This window comes from Ranitomeya imitator, chromosome 3 (assembly GCF_032444005.1).
Source record: "Ranitomeya imitator isolate aRanImi1 chromosome 3, aRanImi1.pri, whole genome shotgun sequence".
NCBI lineage: Eukaryota > Metazoa > Chordata > Amphibia > Anura > Dendrobatidae > Ranitomeya > Ranitomeya imitator.
In genome coordinates this window covers 843,053,714-843,075,406 of record NC_091284.1, presented here as the reverse complement: position 1 = coordinate 843,075,406, position 21,693 = coordinate 843,053,714, and the positions used below count along the sequence as shown (strand labels likewise).

At 46.4% G+C, this 21,693-nt stretch overlaps 1 protein-coding gene across 1 annotated transcript in view; it reads right to left on the bottom strand.

Annotated features, from left to right (window-relative positions):
• Positions 1–20,478, bottom strand: part of LOC138671871 (mucin-2-like) — a 32,342-nt gene extending 11,864 nt beyond the window's left edge. The window contains exon 1 of the mRNA XM_069760002.1: positions 20,403–20,478. Coding sequence (XP_069616103.1) covers positions 20,403–20,478 — 76 coding nt within the window. The remainder of the gene's footprint in view (positions 1–20,402) is intronic.
• Between the last annotated feature and the right edge of the window lie 1,215 nt (positions 20,479–21,693).

The following is a 21,693-nucleotide window of genomic DNA, read 5'->3' as shown; positions in this document are numbered from 1 at the left end:
AGTCAGCAGTGATAGATGAGGGGTGGGGAGGAGTATAAGGGGTGTGGTCTCACCATTATATCAGTGATATCATCACTGGGGGTGGGGCTGATAACCTCTCACATGTACACAGGCAGGTAGTCAACAGTGATAGATGAGGGGCGGGTCTGGAGTATAAGGGGTGTGGTCTCACCATTATATCAGTGATATCATAACTGGGGGCGGGGCTTATAACCTCTCATGTATACACAGGCAGGTTGTCAGCAGTGATAGATGAGGGGCGGGGCTGAAGTATAAGGGGTGTGGTCTCACCATTACATCAGTGATGTCATCACTGGGGGCGGGGCTGATAACCTCTCACATATACACAGGCAGGTTGTCAGCAGTGATAGATGAGGGGCGGGGCTGAAGTATAAGGGGTGTGGTCTCACCATTATATCAGTGATATCATAACTGGGGGCGGGGCTTATAACCTCTCACGTATACACAGGCAGGTTGTCAGCAGTGATAGATGAGGGGTGGGGAGGAGTATAAGGGGTGTGGTCTCACCATTATATCAGTGATGTCATCACTGGGGGTGGGGCTGATAACCTCTCACATGTACACAGGCAGGTAGTCAGCAGTGATAGATGAGGGGCGGGGCAGGAATATAAGGGGTGTGGTCTCATCATTATATCAGTGATGTCATCACTGGGGGCGGGGCTTATTACCTCACACAGGATATACAGGTGGGTTGTCAGAAGCAATAAATGCTGTAGTGTCAGGTCTGGATATCATGGAGTTCTGCGCTCACTGTACAGTGTTGAGTGGTTACTTCTAGATTTTGGTTGATGAGAAGGTCGGGTGTTTTTGCGATCTGGATAATCCGTGCCATCACTTATGTTCTGGAGGTTTTTGAGTTGGAGAATATTTTTTTACTCACTTTGTCCTTGACATAGAGTTGAGCATAAGGTGAGGCCCAGCACCCCCAGCAGCAGATTCATCATCCTCATCGTTTTCTAGAAGGAAACAGACAGTTATTCCTCAGTAGACAGGATGAGATTCCTGCAGATCTGTTGGTAGGTGGCGCTATTTGGGGCGATGTCCTGACTTTCAATTCGTATCTGTGATGTCTGATATTCTTCCCATGCAGGTTCACTGCCTGTGCTACTCAGTAGGGGAGAGGGGCCAGCATCTTTCTGTGCTCTTCACATGCTTGCATTCATTTAAGTACCTCATTCTTCACTTTTTTGGAAGTTTAATTTCCCCAGGAATCAAACACCCAATCTTTTGCACGGCAGTCAGCTGTAGCAATGAGGCACAGGCTGCAATGTCAAGAATGGCCACATATTCTGTACTTGAATATGATTGGTATTCTTCATTTCAGGGACAGTGTACACGTACACGAAGCTACATCTCTATATTCCAGTGCATCTCTATGTCCCTGTATTCTATGAATACAGGGTGGACCAGCCAATAGTGAAATGTTTCCCCTACCAACAAGGACATATGGAGGAAGAACCTATAGAGAAAAGTGCCTCCTCCCTACAGTGACACATGGAGGAGGAACCCATACAGAAAAGTGCCTCCTTCCTACAGTGACACATGGAGGAAGAACCTATAGAGAAAAGTGCCTATTTCCTACAGTGACACATGGAGGAGGAACCCATACAGAAAAGTGCCTATTTCCTACAGTGACACATGGAGGAAGAACCTATAGAGGAAAGTGCCTCCTTCCTGCAGTGACACATGGGGGAGGAACCCATACAGAAAAGTGCCTCCTTCCTACAGGTTCATATGGAGAAAGAACCTATAGAGAAAAATGCCTCCTTCTTACAGTGACACATGGAGGAGGAACCTATAGAGAAAAGTGCCTCCTCCCTTCAGCGACACATGGAGGAAGAACCTATAGAGAAAAGTGCCTCCTTCCTACAGCGACACATGGAGGAAGAACCTATAGAGAAAAGTGCCTCCCCCCTACAGTGACACATGGAGGAGAAGCCAATAGAGAAAAGTGCCTCATCCCTACAGCGACACATGGAGGAAGAACCTATAGAGAAAAGTGCCTCCTCCCTACAGTGACACATGGAGGAAGAACCTATAGAGAAGAGTGTCTCCTTCCTACAGTTACACACGGAGGAGCAACCTATAGAGAAAAGTGCCTCCTCCCTACAGTGACACATGGAGGAGAAGCCAATAGAGAAAAGTGCCTCATCCCTACAGTGACACATGGAGGAAGAACCTATAGAGAAAAGTGCCTCCTCCCTACAGCGACACATGGAGGAAGAACCTATAGAGAAAAGTGCCTCCTCCCTACAGTGACACATGGAGGAGAAGCCAATAGAGAAAAGTGCCTCATCCCTACAGCGACACATGGAGGAAGAACCTATAGAGAAAAGTGCCTCCTCCCTACAGTGACACATGGAGGAAGAACCTATAGAGAAAAGTGTCTCCTTCCTACAGTTACACACGGAGGAGCAACCTATAGAGAAAAGTGCCTCCTCCCTACAGTGACACATGGAGGAGAAGCCAATAGAGAAAAGTGCCTCATCCCTACAGTGACACATGGAGGAAGAACCTATAGAGAAAAGTGCCTCCTCCCTACAGTGACACATGGAGGAAGAACCTATAGAGAAAAGTGTCTCCTTCCTACAGTTACACACGGAGGAGCAACCTATAGAGAAAAGTGCCTCCTCCCTACAGTGACACATGGAGGAAGAACCTATAGAGAAAAGTGTCTCCTTCCTACAGTTACACACGGAGGAGCAACCTATAGAGAAAAGTGCCTCCTCCCTACAGTGACACATGGAGGAGAAGCCAATAGAGAAAAGTGCCTCATCCCTACAGTGACACATGGAGGAAGAACCTATAGAGAAAAGTGCCTCCTCCCTACAGTGACACATGGAGGAAGAACCTATAGAGAAAAGTGTCTCCTTCCTACAGTTACACACGGAGGAGCAACCTACAGAGAAGAGTGCCTCCTCCCTACAGTGACACATGGAGGAGAAGCCAATAGAGAAAAGTGCCTCATCCCTACAGTGACACATAGAGGAAGAACCTATAGAGAAAAGTGCCTCCTCCCTACAGTGACACATGGAGGAAGAACCTATAGAGGAAAGTGCTTCCTTCCTACAGTTACACATGGAGGAGGAACCCATACAGAAAAGTGCCTCCTTCCTACAGTGACACATGGAGGAAGAACCTATAGAGAAAAGTGCCTATTTCCTACAGTGACACATGGAGGAGGAACCCATACAGACATACAGAAAAGTGCCTATTTCCTACAGTGACACATGGAGGAAGAACCTATAGAGGAAAGTGCTTCCTTCCTGCAGTGACACATGGAGGAGGAACCCATACAGAAAAGTGCCTCCTTCCTACAGGTTCATATGGAGAAAGAACCTATAGAGAAAAATGCCTCCTTCTTACAGTGACACATGGAGGAGGAACCTATAGAGAAAAGAGCCTCCTCCCTACAGCGACACATGGAGGAAGAACCTATAGAGAAAAGTGCCTCCTCCCTTCAGCGACACATGGAGGAAGAACTTATAGAGAAAAGTGCCTCCTTCCTACAGCGACACATGGAGGAAGAACCTATAGAGAAAAGTGCCTCCTCCCTACATTGACACATGGAGGAGAAGCCAATAGAGAAAAGTGCCTCATCCCTACAGTGACACATGGAGGAAGAACCTATAGAGAAAAGTGCCTCCTCCCTACAGTGACACATGGAGGAAGAACCAATAGAGAAAAGTGTCTCCTTCCTACAGTTACACACGGAGAAGCAACCTATAGAGAAAAGTGCCTCCTCCCTACAGTGACACATGGAGGAGAAGCCAATAGAGAAAAGTGCCTCATCCCTACAGTGACACATAGAGGAAGAACCTATAGAGAAAAGTGCCTCCTCCCTACAGTGACACATGGAGGAAGAACCTATAGAGGAAAGTGCCTCCTTCCTACAGTTACACATGGAGGAGGAACCCATACAGAAAAGTGCCTCCTTCCTACAGTGACACATGGAGGAAGAACCTATAGAGAAAAGTGCCTATTTCCTACAGTGACACATGGAGGAGGAACCCATACAGAAAAGTGCCTATTTCCTACAGTGACACATGGAGGAAGAACCTATAGAGGAAAGTGCCTCCTTCCTGCAGTGACACATGGAGGAGGAACCCATACAGAAAAGTGCCTCCTCCCTACAGTGACACATGGAGGAGAAGCCAATAGAGAAAAGTGCCTCATCCCTACAGTGACACATAGAGGAAGAACCTATAGAGAAAAGTGTCTCCTCCCTACAGTGACACATGGAGGAAGAACCTATAGAGGAAAGTGCCTCCTTCCTACAGTTACACATGGAGGAGGAACCCATACAGAAAAGTGCCTCCTTCCTACAGTGACACATGGAGGAAGAACCTATAGAGAAAAGTGCCTATTTCCTACAGTGACACATGGAGGAGGAACCCATACAGAAAAGTGCCTATTTCCTACAGTGACACATGGAGGAAGAACCTATAGAGGAAAGTGCCTCCTTCCTGCAGTGACACATGGAGGAGGAACCCATACAAAAAAGTGCCTCCTTCCTACAGGTTCATATGGAGAAAGAACCTATAGAGAAAAATGCCTCCTTCTTACAGTGACACATGGAGGAGGAACCTATAGAGAAAAGAGCCTCCTCCCTACAGCGACACATGGAGGAAGAACCTATAGAGAAAAGTGCCTCCTCCCTTCAGCGACACATGGAGGAAGAACCTATAGAGAAAAGTGCCTCCTTCTTACAGCGACACATGGAGGAAGAACCTATAGAGAAAAGTGCCTCCTCCCTACAGTGACACATGGAGGAGAAGCCAATAGAGAAAAGTGCCTCATCCCTACAGCGACACATGGAGGAAGAACCTATAGAGAAAAGTGCCTCCTCCCTACAGTGACACATGGAGGAAGAACCTATAGAGAAAAGTGTCTCCTTCCTACAGTTACACACGGAGGAGCAACCTATAGAGAAAAGTGCCTCCTCCCTACAGTGACACATGGAGGAGAAGCCAATAGAGAAAAGTGTCTCCTTCCTACAGTTACACACGGAGGAGCAACCTATAGAGAAAAGTGCCTCCTCCCTACAGTGACACATGGAGGAGAAGCCAATAGAGAAAAGTGCCTCCTTCCTACAGTTACACACGGAGGAAGAACCTATAGAGAAAAGTGCCTCCTCCCTACAGTGACACATGGAGGAAGAACCTATAGAGAAAAGTGTCTCCTTCCTACAGTTACACACGGAGGAGCAACCTATAGAGAAAAGTGCCTCCTCCCTACAGTGACACATGGAGGAGAAGCCAATAGAGAAAAGTGCCTCATCCCTACAGTGACACATAGAGGAAGAACCTATAGAGAAAAGTGCCTCCTCCCTACAGTGACACATGGAGGAAGAACCTATAGAGGAAAGTGCCTCCTTCCTACAGTTACACATGGAGGAGGAACCCATACAGAAAAGTGCCTCCTTCCTACAGTGACACATGGAGGAAGAACCTATAGAGAAAAGTGCCTATTTCCTACAGTGACAAATGGAGGAGGAACCCATACAGAAAAGTGCCTATTTCCTACAGTGACACATGGAGGAAGAACCTATAGAGGAAAGTGCCTCCTTCCTGCAGTGACACATGGAGGAGGAACCCATACAGAAAAGTGCCTCCTTCCTACAGGTTCATATGGAGAAAGAACCTATAGAGAAAAATGCCTCCTTCTTACAGTGACACATGGAGGAGGAACCTATAGAGAAAAGAGCCTCCTCCCTACAGCGACACATGGAGGAAGAACCTATAGAGAAAAGTGCCTCCTCCCTTCAGCGACACATGGAGGAAGAACCTATAGAGAAAAGTGCCTCCTTCCTACAGCGACACATGGAGGAAGAACCTATAGAGAAAAGTGCCTCCTCCCTACAGTGACACATGGAGGAGAAGCCAATAGAGAAAAGTGCCTATTTCCTACAGTGACACATGGAGGAAGAACCTATAGAGAAAAGTGCCTCCTCCCTACAGTGACACATGGAGGAAGAACCTATAGAGAAAAGTGTCTCCTTCCTACAGTTACACACGGAGGAGCAACCTATAGAGAAAAGTGCCTCCTCCCTACAGTGACACATGGAGGAGAAGCCAATAGAGAAAAGTGCCTCATCCCTACAGTGACACATAGAGGAAGAACCTATAGAGAAAAGTGCCTCCTCCCTACAGTGACACATGGAGGAAGAACCTATAGAGGAAAGTGCCTCCTTCCTACAGTGACACATGGAGGAAGAACCTATAGAGAAAAGTGCCTATTTCCTACAGTGACACATGGAGGAGGAACCCATACAGAAAAGTGCCTATTTCCTACAGTGACACATGGAGGAAGAACCTATAGAGGAAAGTGCCTCCTTCCTGCAGTGACACATGGGGGAGGAACCCATACAGAAAAGTGCCTCCTTCCTACAGGTTCATATGGAGAAAGAACCTATAGAGAAAAAGGCCTCCTTCTTACAGTGACACATGGAGGAGGAACCTATAGAGAAAAGAGCCTCCTCCCTACAGCGACACATGGAGGAAGAACCTATAGAGAAAAGTGCCTCCTCCCTTCAGCGACACATGGAGGAAGAACCTATAGAGAAAAGTGCCTCCTTCCTACAGCGACACATGGAGGAAGAACCTATAGAGAAAAGTGCCTCCTCCCTACAGTGACACATGGAGGAGAAGCCAATAGAGAAAAGTGCCTCATCCCTACAGCGACACATGGAGGAAGAACCTATAGAGAAAAGTGCCTCCTCCCTACAGTGACACATGGAGGAAGAACCTATAGAGAAAAGTGTCTCCTTCCTACAGTTACACACGGAGGAGCAACCTATAGAGAAAAGTGCCTCCTCCCTACAGTGACACATGGAGGAGAAGCCAATAGAGAAAAGTGCCTCCTTCCTACAGTTACACACGGAGGAGCAACCTATAGAGAAAAGTGCCTCCTTCCTACAGTGACACATGGAGGAGAAGCCAATAGAGAAAAGTGCCTCCTCCCTACAGTGACACATGGAGGAAGAACCTATAGAGAAAAGTGTCTCCTTCCTACAGTTACACACGGAGGAGCAACCTATAGAGAAAAGTGCCTCCTCCCTACAGTGACACATGGAGGAGAAGCCAATAGAGAAAAGTGCCTCCTTCCTACAGTTACACACGGAGGAGCAACCTATAGAGAAAAGTGCCTCCTCCCTACAGTGACACATGGAGGAGAAGCCAATAGAGAAAAGTGCCTCCTCCCTACAGTGACACATGGAGGAAGAACCTATAGAGAAAAGTGTCTCCTTCCTACAGTTACACACGGAGGAGCAACCTATAGAGAAAAGTGCCTCCTCCCTACAGTGACACATGGAGGAGAAGCCAATAGAGAAAAGTGCCTCCTTCCTACAGTTACACACGGAGGAGCAACCTATAGAGAAAAGTGCCTCCTTCCTACAGTGACACATGGAGGAGAAGCCAATAGAGAAAAGTGCCTCCTTCGTACAGTGACACACGGAGGAGCCTGTATAGAGAAGTGCCGCATATATAGTGGCCAACGTCAGAGATCTGTAATGTTACAGACCTGTTTTTCTGCCTCTGGGACTGGAAGCTTTGCACAGTACACGACCATAGAAATCTGATGATATTTAAGCATTTTACAGAATAATGTGCTACATAATGTATGAAAACTACAAAATTATAAAGACTCAAAACCACATCTAAATGTAACCAACAATGTAAAAGGAGAAAAAAAGAACTCCTTTATACGACCATCAATGAGTCCATGAGTGAATCTGACTAGTATGCACGTCCGGGTGGTGGGAAAGCTTCGTTCCCGATTTTACTCTTGGAGCCACTGTCTCTTCAGGTTTTCCGTAGAATCCTAATAATATCTGACTACTGTCCTCTACATGTCGAACGTAGAGAATCCCAGAAGTCATCTAAGCTTTGACATGACCCAAAACTCAATGTCTCAGATCTGTCGGCCCCACACAGAGGTGGTATCCCGCATAAGGAGAACCTCGAGGTGGAAGGAACTCACTAATGTTTAAGGCATATCCTTCACACGTGGCATAAAAGTGGCACAACATGATTTGTGGTTCTATAGTCTGGGAACATCCAGCCCCTCAGGGTCGTGCGCCTGTTATGTTGAAGGACCTTCGATATCTTTGTGGACATCTATGACTATTCCTTATCCAGTGCATATAGAGCTGGCTCCTATCATACTGTGCATGTTTCCTGTGCTGCAGCCACCTGGCATTGAGGGCTCACATGTCTCTATGCTCTCTCTGCTGACTTCTATGTGCGGTGTAGGGGTTCAGGTCATTACTGGGGTGCATGGATACATCCAGCATTCCACACATTAGGGATGGGACGTCTTCTGAGTGACTTGCAGAATGAGAGGAACGTGTCCGATCTTTGCGTCACGGACGAAACCACGTAATCAGAAAACAGAGTTTATATCAGAACTTTCCTCATAGATCAGTGGAAAGAAATTCTAGAAAAGCCCAAAGAAGAAGATCACAAATATACATGCACCCAACCAAACAGGTTACCCGACCTGCAGCGAGATATCACCTGAGGGAACCAAAAACCTTCTCAGATCTGTGGAGACATTGCTCACAATCCGGGGTGTTTATACAAGGCATCCGGCCATCAATCTCCATGGATTTGATCTGTATGGTTTCACTCAAACCTATCTGCGATGAGCGATTGTTCAGAAATTTTTGTTTTCTGTCTTCGGCAAATTTGAAAGGGAAATTCTACTTAAATTCTACTTACAACCAGTTATTTAGCTGCAAGTCACAGGAACTGCGAAGCCTCTCATTACCCTGAAGAGAGGCCAAACACTCTGGAGTCTCCTAGGACTGTGGTGAGCATTCTGTATCACCAACATGACCTTCGAAATGTCACAGTGACTTCAGCAGATCTGGCTGCGGCTGAATAGATGGGAACTGGTGGGATCCTGATGAAGAACACACTGTACCCCATCGTAAAGATCTGTACTGTGTGGGGCACACGCCGTGCGAGGCCATCATGGAAGTCAATGATGGTTTACTCTACCACAACTGCCACCTTCACAGAAAGGAAAGACCCAAAAATGTAAGGATAACACAAGACCTCCACTCAGACAGCAGACACTGGACCGGTGGAGCGTGTCCACACCTCACATCAGACAGATCAAACAGCTAAAGTTCTGCAAGGTGACACCACACTTCGTCAGGCAGTCACAGAGCTCATCATTTACAAAACAAATATGAATGACCTGTTTATGCAAATGCAAAAAATTAAATTACACCCACAACAGCATAAGGCTACGTTCACACTAGCGTTGTGCGCCGCTGCGTCGGCGACGCGACGCACAATGCACCGAAAAACGCGTGCAAACGCACGCAAAAACGCTGCGTTTTTCAACGCGTGCGTCGTTTTTTGACGAAAATCGGATGCAAGAAAAATGCAACTTGTTGCGTTTTCTTGGTCCGACGCTAGCGTCAAAAAAGACGCACGTGTCGGAAAACGCAACAAGCAAAAACGCATGCGTCCCCCATGTTAAACATAGGGGCGCATGACGCGTGCGTCGCCGCTGCGTCGCCCGACGCTAGCGCGACGCACACTAGCCGAACGCTAGTGTGAACGTAGCCTAACTGCGCAGATCAGAAAATGGGCAGCAGCTGTCAGCTTGGTGGTCTTCTCTGGGCCTGACTCTCCCATGAGGTCTGCTCTCCTATCTCTCTCTATTGTTAACTTGTTTTCTTCTATTCTCTTCCTCCAACAATAATGTTCTTTACGACTGTGCCGTCACACACTATCTGTACAGTATATCACCGCTGTGCCGTCACACGCTATCTGTAGAGTATATCACCGCTGTGCCGTCACACGCTATCTGTAGAGTATATCACCGCTGTGCCGTCACACGCTATCTGTAGAGTATATCACCGCTGTGCCGTCACACGCTAACTGTACAGTATATCACCTCTGTACTGTCACACGCTATCTGTACAGTCTATCACCGCTGTGCTGTCACACACTATCTGTACAGTATATCACCGCTGTACTGTCACACACTATCTGTAGAGTATATCACCGCTGTGCCGTCACACACTATCTGTAGAGTATATCACCACTGTGCCGTCACAGCTTTCTGTACAGTATATCACCGCTGTACTGTCACACGCTATCTGTACAGTATATCACCGCTGTGCCGTCACACGTTATCTGTACAGTATATCACCGCTGTGCCGTCACACGCTATCTGTACAGTATATCACCGCTGTGCCGTCACACACTATCTGTAGAGTATATCACCACTGTGCCGTCACACGCTATCTGTACAGTATATCACCGCTGTGCCGTCACACACTATCTGTACAGTATATCACCGCTGTGCCGTCACACGCTATCTGTACAGTATATCACCGCTGTGCCGTCACACGCTATCTGTACAGTATATCACCGCTGTGCCGTCACACGCTATCTGTACAGTATATCACCGCTGTGCCGTCACACGCTATCTGTACAGTATATCACCGCTGTACTGTCACACACTATCTGTACAGTATATCACCGCTGTACTGTCACACACTATCTGTACAGTATATCACCGCTGTGCCGTCACACGCTATCTGTACAGTATATCACCGCTGTGCCGTCACACGCTACCTGTACAGTATATCACCGCTGTGCCGTCACACGCTACCTGTACAGTATATCACCGCTGTGCCGTCACACGCTATCTGTACAGTATATCACCGCTGTGCCGTCACACGCTATCTGTACAGTATATCACCGCTGTGCCGTCACATGCTATCTGTACAGTATATCACCGCTGTGCCGTCACACACTATCTGTACAGTATATCACCGCTGTGCCGTCACACACTATCTGTACAGTATATCACCGCTGTGCCGTCACACGCTATCTGTACAGTATATCACCGCTGTGCTGTCACTCTATCTGTACAGTATATCACCGCTGTGCCGTCACACGCTACCTGTACAGTATATCACCGCTGTGCCGTCACACGCTATCTGTACAGTATATCACCGCTGTGCCGTCACACACTATCTGTACAGTATATCACCGCTGTGCCGTCACACGCTACCTGTACAGTATATCACCGCTGTGCCGTCACACGCTACCTGTACAGTATATCATCGCTGTGCCGTCACACGCTATCTGTACAGTATATCACCGCTGTGCCGTCACACGCTATCTGTACAGTATATCACCGCTGTGCCGTCACACGCTATCTGTACAGTATATCACCGCTGTGCCGTCACACACTATCTGTAGAGTCTATCACCGCTGTGCCGTCACACGCTATCTGTACAGCATATCACCGCTGTGCCGTCACACGCTATCTGTACAGTATATCACCGCTGTGCCGTCACATGCTATCTGTACAGTATATCACCGCTGGGCCGTCACACGCTATCTGTACAGTATATCACCGCTGTGCCGTCACACGCTATCTGTACAGTATATCACCGCTGTGCCGTCACACGCTATCTGTACAGTCTATCACCGCTGTGCCGTCACACGCTATCTGTACAGTATATCACCGCTGTACTGTCACACGCTATCTGTACAGTATATCACCGCTGTGCCGTCACACGCTATCTGTACAGTATATCACCGCTGTGCCGTCACACGCTATCTGTACAGTATATCACCGCTGTACTGTCACACGCTATCTGTACAGTATATCACCGCTGTGCCGTCACACGCTATCTGTACAGTATATCACCGCTGTGCCGTCACACGCTATCTGTACAGTATATCACCGCTGTGCCGTCACACGCTATCTGTACAGTATATCACCGCTGTGCCGTCACACGCTATCTGTACAGTATATCACCGTTGTGCTGTCACACGCTATCTGTACAGTATATCACCGCTGTACTGTCACACACTATCTGTACAGTATATCACCGCTGTGCCGTCACACGCTATCTGTACAGTATATCACCGTTGTGCTGTCACACGCTATCTGTACAGTATATCACCGCTGTACTGTCACACGCTATCTGTACAGTATATCACCGCTGTGCCGTCACACGCTATCTGTACAGTATATCACCGTTGTGCTGTCACACGCTATCTGTACAGTATATCACCGCTGTGCCGTCACTCTATCTGTACAGTTTATTCACATCTGAGTTGGAAAAAACTCAGCAACAACAGAGACACACGTAAGTATAATTAGAGACCAAACCAAATAAGTAGAAATCATCCTAATAATATAACATATCAGTTTAAGACCTTATGGAACTTGAGTCTCCATACATAGGATCCAAGTTGCTTTACGAGTCCACAAAAGAGCAAGCCACCATCATGTCCTACCTTCCTGATCTCCTCAGACAACCCCAATCTTGTGTCACTACTCAGGTCTCAGCCAGTATTTATGCCCTAGTGGTAATTATCGGGAGTCAAGCCTCTGACCAGCACTGATGTCACTTGAGGAGTTATGTTGCCCGGTGACTTTCAGGACCTGGAGGAATAATACGTCAATGATTGTTGACTTCGAGCTCTCTGGGCAGTTACTGTGTAGCTTGCGGACAAAATTCTATTGAATATCTTCCTGACATAGCTTCCATCCTTGGGTTACTAAGCAAAACCAGTTCATATTTAGGAGTGCAACCTGGAATGTTCTCTCATGATCTCAAAATGTTTTTGCCCCTGGATGAGGACTAAGGGGTTATTAAAGAAGTTATCCTCTATGGTAAAGAAATGCATATAGCATAATGCATATAGCAAAGACATTTTATCAATGTCACAGATTAAATAAATTATGGATAAAATGTCACAGATGAAAAACATCAGAAAACGCAGGGACAAAACAGACAGGGTGTAACGGGGTCTACCAATCTGGGGTACCTCTTTCGGTACCACCCCGTGTTTCCGGAGGTCCACTCTGCTTTGGCTGGAGTCTGAATGAAGGACTGTCACGATTCACACCGTGACCGTCACCCCCACGTCACGGATCGGGGTGACTTTAGGCCAACAGACGGCTATCACATGTGCAGGGGGGCTTATCTTAGTTACCCCTCCACTGCTACAATGTGATGAAAAAACAAAACAAAACACAAGTCTATGGACCTCTTAGTTTACAGCAGGGGCTTATTCTGCTCTTCAATATACCACGAACTGCAGGGATTTATGTATATCCAGCTTTTCAGTTCTGCTTGAACGTGCAGCTCCCTGGCGCCCCCTTACCCTCAGGTCAGATTAGGTACTGCACCTAGGGTAATTAGTCACCAGAAAGGCTCCCTGCTATGTACTGGCTATTGGGTACGCTGCAGCGACGCAATATATCTACTCCCGCTCAGGCAGGAACAATAATTATCAACGCCACTCAAAGGCACCGCACACGGTATGCTGCCATTAGCTTCTATTAAACGGGTCTGAAGCTAACCCAAAACAGTAGCATAATTCCCTTCAGAAGGCTCAGGGTACGTTTTAGAGCAGGAAGAACGAATCTAGTATTTTAAGTATTTTACTCCATTAAAATTAGGCAGTGTTTATGAAAAATATTACAAGGATGTTACACAAGAGACAAGGTAATTATAAAATAAAGGGATTAAATGAGAAAAGGTAAAACTCACATGTTCTCAGTTCATGTCAGGCAAAACCATGCTGCAGGCAGAGCTCCCAAATGTCCCAATGCATAGTACAGCTCCTCAGGCAAAAAAAACTCAGACTCAGACTGCAGGCTGGGTTAAGTGTGGGGGCTTATATACTCCAGCCTCAGGAAATCACTAAAGGGCTGGTTAATGATATTCACTGAGGTCAGAGATCTTTACGTTTTCAGACCCCGGAGACAGAGAAATTCATGACTGAGAAGGGAGGGACCACAGGTGGCTTTGCAGGATTGGTCACCTGCAGTTTAAAGCTTCACCCTGCTCACACACTAGCTTCAAATTACCCAGTGTCTGCCATAGGGCTGGTTTGTTGTATTCAGGGGGGGGGGGAAGTGAGGGGTTTTTTACAGCTGCCATGCTTTTGGGACCATGGTCAGAAGTGCAAAAATACCTCAACTATGGTTTTTACATTATCGTGACATACATTTTCCTCACACCTCCCCCTTTTGGTCTGCGCTAGGGAGGCAGAACCCCACAGTATGCCTCCATGCACATGTCACAATATTGTATGAAAAATAATATGATGTTGTAGCTTTGTCCTTCAGCCCATGCTGGGGGATAAAAACCCCCCTTCTCTCTCTGGCTCTTTGCTTTTCTGTGTGCTTCCGAATGTATGGTATGGTTTTATTGCCCTGGCCATAAATTCCAGGCTCGAAGCAAGTTACTTGTCCCCCTCCCCTCTGTCCAGCTATATCTGGCTTTAGAAGTTCTTGTAAAACATGAAGTCCTTTGTCCTAATATTGCAAGATATTGGGCCAACGACTTGGGCTAAGAGCATAATAAATACATATTTCTAACGTCCATCGGCGCATCTATCCATCACTGTAAGCAGGAGTCTCCAAGTCCAACACGGACAGAATATGGATTACGCTGGAATGGAGTGTCCCTACTAGCCTGAGTTTAGTATCTATAGAGAGCAAATCCTATCCCTACTAGCCTGAGTTTAGTATCTATAGAGAGCAAATCCTAATACAAGATGAATGCTGGGTGTGTTATGATTCTGACATGTTCTAGACCGAAAATACACAAATTATAAGAATTGTTGGAGAAAACTAGAAGGTTGAGGAGGGAGGAGGGACTGGGTAAACCAGCCCTGTTGGTGATGCCATGGGCTGTGGTTTATAAGTTTGTGACAGACCCCAGCAGTTAGTTTTTTTTTTTTACCTGGGAAGCCCTGACAGCTAGCCTGATGCACTGGGACAGATGGAAACTCCACCAACTAGCCTGGTTGCCTGCAATGCTCTGAACACATGCAAGTGTTGATTTCTTATGTAATCCCTGTATTTTTATAATTACCTTTGTACATATTTTCAATTGTCTCATATTGTAACATCTTTATATAACTTTTTATAAACACTGCCTTATCTTTCGGACAGCAAAACCATGAAACAAATAGTGTACAAGTCCAGAATATCATAGAAAATTTGTATCTTTATTAGAAAAACAATAAAACAGTGGACAAAGACAGCAAGGTAGGGGACGTAAAACGAGACCTCGTGCTAACTAGGAGGTGGATACAGATCCCCCAGATGACAATACCACAAACACCCCACAAGAAAAACCTATGGGATGCTAATGGTAGGCACACATAAACATTGTATAACACTGTCACAGGGTTAAAGAAAAAATCATGCAGTTCTATAATATCGCAATCAATAATACCCATAGGCAGATATCAATAACGGTAGTAAAGGTGCACATACCACAGGAGTACAGGGGACCGCACCAGCTCCAACCCACCCCAACGCGCGTTTCGGTACAAGTCCTTCCTCAGGGGGCGTGCCAGGTACAGAGGCCGGTGGATTATATAGAGGCCGACCCCCAATGCCGCACCAATAGGCGGACGCATCAACGTAACCGGCCGCACCTGTCTGTGCCTCTCACACATGGGCCCGTGTGTGTCAGCACAGAATCGCGGACCGGAAGTACGATGACGCGTACCGCGCATAACCGGAAGTACACCAGCGGCCATTTTAATTGAGGGCAGAAAATGACAATAGAGACATATGTAAAGGGAACACAGGGAGATAGTACAAACTGCGCCAACACTGCATAAAAACCACTGGCGCCCTATATATAGTATAATATCAGCGAGTAGCAGCATAACAAGAATCACAGCGATTTATGCATTCACTGCAGGAAACCACATAACAATATAGTCTCAATCAAAACAACGACATGAAATACCAAAAATAACGACTATAATATAAACAATATAAATACATGGAATACTGTTTGTGACAGACCCCAGCAGTTAGTTTTTTTTTTTTACCTGGGAAGCCCTGACAGCTAGCCTGATGCACTGGGACAGATGGAAACTCCACCAACTAGCCTGGTTGCTTGCAATGCTCTGAACACATGCAAGTGTTGATTTCTCATGTAATCCCTGTATTTTTATAATTACCTTTGTACATATTTTCAATTGTCTCATATTGTAACATCTTTATATAACTTTTTATAAACACTGCCTTATCTTTCGGAGTAAAAATATTTAAAGTACTAGTTCGTTCTTCCTGTTCTAAAACGTACCCTAAGTCTTCTGAAGGGAATTACGCTACTGTTTTGGGTTAGCTTCGGACCCGTTTAAATGAAGCTGGTGGCAGCATACCGTGTGCTGGCATTTGGGTGTCATTGTAGCGACTGCGGCGTTGACAATTATTGTTCCTGCCTGAGTGGAAGTAGTTTATCGCGTCGCTGCAGTGTGCCCAATAGCCATTACATAGCAGGCAGCCTTTCTGGCGACCAATTACCCTAGTAACATAGTAACATAGTAACATAGTTAGTAAGGCCGAAAAAAGACATTTGTCCATCCAGTTCAGCCTATATTCCATCATAATAAATACCCAGATCTACGTCCTTCTACAGAACCTAATAATTGTATGATACAATATTGTTCTGCTCCAGGAAGACATCCAGGCCTCTCTTGAACCCCTCGACTGAGTTCGCCATCACCACCTCCTCAGGCAAGCAATTCCAGATTCTCACTGCCCTAACAGTAAAGAATCCTCTTCTATGTTGGTGGAAAAACCTTCTCTCCTCCAGATGCAAAGAATGCCCCCTTGTGCCCGTCACCTTCCTTGGTATAAACAGATCCTCAGCGAGATATTTGTATTGTCCCCTTATATACTTATACATGATTATTAGATCGCCCCTCAGTCGTCTTTTTTCTAGACTAAATAATCCTAATTTCGCTAATCTATCTGGGTATTGTAGTTCTCCCATCCCCTTTATTAATTTTGTTGCCCTCCTTTGTACTCTCTCTAGTTCCATTATATCCTTCCTGAGCACCGGTGCCCAAAACTGGACACAGTACTCCATGTGCGGTCTAACTAGGGATTTGTACAGAGGCAGTATAATGCTCTCATCATGTGTATCCAGACCTCTTTTAATGCACCCCATGATCCTGTTTGCCTTGGCAGCTGCTGCCTGGCACTGGCTGCTCCAGGTAAGTTTATCATTAACTAGGATCCCCAAGTCCTTCTCCCTGTCAGATTTACCCAGTGGTTTCCCGTTATCTTCTCTTGTATTAACTGCTTTACATAGTTTTGTATCATCTGCAAATATCGATATTTTACTGTGTAAACCTTCTACCAGATCATTAATGAATATGTTGAAGAGAACAGGTCCCAATACTGACCCCTGCGGTACCCCACTGGTCACAGCGACCCAGTTAGAGACTATACCATTTATAACCACCCTCTGCTTTCTATCACTAAGCCAGTTACTAACCCATTTACACACATTTTCCCCCAGACCAAGCATTCTCATTTTGTGTACCAACCTCTTGTGCGGCACGGTATCAAACGCTTTGGAAAAATCGAGATATACCACGTCCAATGACTCACCGTGGTCCAGCCTATAGCTTACCTCTTCATAAAAACTGATTAGATTGGTTTGACAGGAGCGATTTCTCATAAACCCATGCTGATATGGAGTTAAACAGTTATTCTCATTGAGATAATCCAGAATAACATCCCTCAGAAACCCTTCAAATATTTTACCAACAATAGAGGTTAGACTTACTGGCCTATAATTTCCAGGGTCACTTTTAGAGCCCTTTTTGAATATTGGCACCACATTTGCTATGCGCCAGTCCTGCGGAACAGACCCTGTCGCTATAGAGTCACTAAAAATAAGAAATAATGGTTTATCTATTACATTACTTAGTTCTCTTAGTACTCGTGGGTGTATGCCATCTGGACCCGGAGATTTATCTATTTTAATCTTATTTAGCCGGTTTCGCACCTCTTCTTGGGTTAGATTGGTGACCCTTAATATAGGGTTTTCATTGTTTCTTGGGATTTCACCTAGCATTTCATTTTCCACCGTGAATACCGTGGAGAAGAAGGTGTTTAATATGTTAGCTTTTTCCTCGTCATCTACAACCATTCTTTCCTCACTATTTTTTAAGGGGCCTACATTTTCAGTTTTTATTCTTTTACTATTGATATAGTTGAAGAACAGTTTGGGATTAGTTTTACTCTCCTTAGCAATGTGCTTCTCTGTTTCCTTTTTGGCAGCTTTAATTAGTTTTTTAGATAAAGTATTTTTCTCCCTATAGTTCTTTAGAGCTTCAATGGTGCCATCCTGCTTTAGTAGTGCAAATGCTTTCTTTTTACTGTTAATTGCCTGTCTTACTTCTTTGTTTAGCCACATTGGGTTTTTCCTATTTCTAGTCCTTTTATTCCCACAAGGTATAAACCGCTTACACTGCCTATTTAGGATGTTCTTAAACATTTCCCATTTATTATCTGTATTCTCATTTCTGAGGATATTGTCCCAGTCTACCAGATTAAGGGCATCTCTAAGCTGGTCAAACTTTGCCTTCCTAAAGTTCAATGTTTTTGTGACTCCCTGACAAGTCCCCCTAGTGAAAGACAGGTGAAACTGCACAATATTGTGGTCGCTATTTCCTAGATGCCCGACCACCTGCAGATTTGTTATTCTGTCAGGTCTATTAGATAGTATTAGGTCTAAAAGTGCTGCTCCTCTGGTTGGATTCTGCACCAATTGTGAAAGATAATTTTTCTTGGTTATTAGCAGAAACCTGTTGCCTTTATGGGTTTCACAGGTTTCTGTTTCCCAGTTAATATCCGGGTAGTTAAAGTCCCCCATAACCAGGACCTCATTATGGGTTGCAGCTTCATCTATCTGCTTTAGAAGTAGACTTTCCATGGTTTCTGTTATATTTGGGGGTTTGTAACAGACCCCAATGAGAATTTTGTTACCATTTTTCCCTCCATGAATTTCCATATGGACTCGACATCCTCATTTCCTTCGCTAATATCCTCCCTTAAAGTGGACTTTAGACAAGACTTTACATAGAGACAAACCCCTCCTCCTCTCCGATTTTTACGATCCTTTCTAAACAGACTGTAACCCTGTAAGTTAACTGCCCAGACATAGCTTTCATCTAACCATGTCTCGGTTATTCCCACTATGTCAAAGTTACCTGTAGATATTTCTGCTTCTAGTTCTTCCATCTTGTTTGTCAGGCTTCTGGCGTTTGCGAGCATGCAGTTTAGAGGATTTTGTTTTGTTCCAATCTCCTCACTGTGGATTGTTTTAGAAATGTTCTTACCTCCCTTCTGAGTATGTTTTCCTGGGTCGTCTTTGTTCGAGTCTAATGTTTTTCTTCCCGTCCCCTCTTCTTCTAGTTTAACGCCCTCCGCAGGATGGGTGCAGCACATGACAGGATGGGGACGCAGGATGGGTGCAGCACATGACAGGATGGAGGCGCAGGATGGCAGCAGCACATGACAGGATGGGGACGCAGGATGGAGTAGCACATGACAGGATGGGGACGCAGGATGGAGTAGCACATGACAGGATGGGGACGCAGGATGGAGCAGCACATGTCAGAATGGGGACGCAGGATGGAGCAGCACATGACAGGATGGGGCACAGGATGGGAGCAGCACATGACAGGATGGGGGCAGGATGGGAGCAGCACATGACAGGATGGGGACGCAGGATGGAGTAGCACATGACAGGATGGGGACGCAGGATGGAGTAGCACATGACAGGATGGGGACGCAGGATGGAGCAGCACATGTCAGAATGGGGACGCAGGATGGAGCAGCACATGACAGGATGGAGGCAGGATGGGAGCAGCACATGACAGGATGGGGGCAGGATGGGAGCAACACATGACAGGATGGGGGCAGGATGGGAGCAGCACATGACAGGATGGGGACGCAGGATGGGAGCAGCACATGACAGGATGGGGACGCAGGATGGGAGCAGCACATGACAGGATTGGGGCAGGATGGGAGCAGCACATGACAGGATGGGAATGCAGGATGGAGCAGCACATGACAGGATGGGGACGCAGGATGGAGCAGCACATACCAGGATGGAGACCATATACCAATATAAATGCTCGCCACCCGGGCGTAGAACGGGTTCAATAGCTAGTAGATATATATTGTAAAGCTACAGTAGCATCGTACGCAGTGAAGAAGCAGTGACCCACAAATTCAAACACAAAAGTCTCTTTTAATGTGTTTCTTCACAGCATTAAAGTCCACTTCACATAAATGCATGGAACTTCAGTGACCAGTTTACACCGGTTCAAAGTAATGCATATCACATGGCTTTAGATTTGCGGTCCCTAAACAGGCCAGACTTCCCTTGTCCAGTTTCCCTGGGCGACCGCACGCCATCTCACAGTGTCTATACGTCTCCGTACACACAGCCTCATATGTTGCAGACACTGCACACGCCAGCCCTCTTCTGACTAGTTCTCATGGGTGTCCTGCATCGCTGTATCACAGTCTCTTACAGACTTATTACTCACACAGTCGTACACAGTTCAGGATATCCTCCGGATAGCAGCCGGGCACCATATCCACCTGTTTGCTTTCGTTGCACATGCTAGTCCTCCTTCGGGCACAGAACATCCACCTCCGGGCACAGGACTGTCCACATCCAACTCCTACGGGCACAGGATATCCACCTCCGGGCACAGGACTGTCCACATCTGACTCCTACGGGCACAGGATATCCACTTCCGGGCACAGGACTGTCCACATCCGAGACCAGTACCATGGACGACTTGCATCTCTGTGTACGCTGCGGGTGCCAAGCTATTCAGCTGCCCTGGGTGCTGGCTCTGCTGGACTGTGCCTCCATGCACTCTGCAGACCAGCACACACCAGAATGACACTGACGTGCACCTCGCACACCTGGCCTGACATCTGACACACCCATACCCCTTACTGCAGGGTTTTTAAACACACACAAACCTGTGGCCTTCATCCACCTGGAAAACCTGGACCGGAGATCCGTGACTCTCATGCACACCTATGGACTTCATCCGTCTGCATGCACATTCTGGGGAGAACAAACAGCGCCCCCTAGCTGTATCAGAGGCCACAGCCTCACTAGATAGATAGATAGATAGATAGATAGATAGATAGATAGATAAAGAAAAACACAGCAGCACATATATGTACAGCAGATTCATGTACATGTGCTGCTGTGTTCTTTTTTATCTATATGGTGCAGCTTGCAGCATGCACGTGTTCACATTAGGAGTTCTGATTGGTTTTTTTCCTATCTATATACATAATTGTCTAAGGGTCACTTCCGTCTGTCTGTCCTTCTGTAACGGTTATTTGTTCGCTGATTGGTCTCGGTAGCTGCCTGTCATGGCAGTCACAGTCCAGAAGAAAATGGCCGCTCCTTACTCCCCGCACTCACTGCCCAGCGCCCGCATACTCCCCTCCGGTCTGCCCTCACACAGGGTTAATGTCAGCGGTAACGGACCGCGTTATGCCGCGGTGTAATGCAGTCCGTTACCGCTGCTATTAACCCTGTGTGACCACATTTTTTTTCTATTGACGCAGCCTATGCAGCATCAATAGTAAAAACATCGAATGTTAAAAATAATAAAAAAAATAAAAAATTATTAAATACTCACCTACGCCGCCTTTCCGGCTCCTCGCGATGCAACCGGCACGCTCCGGTCGCACGGATGGTCTGGCAGAAGGACCTGCCATGACGTCACGGTCATGTGACCGCGACGTCATCACAAGTCCTGTGCGCCTGCGCGAAAAGGACCTGCCGTGACGTCACGGCCATGTGAC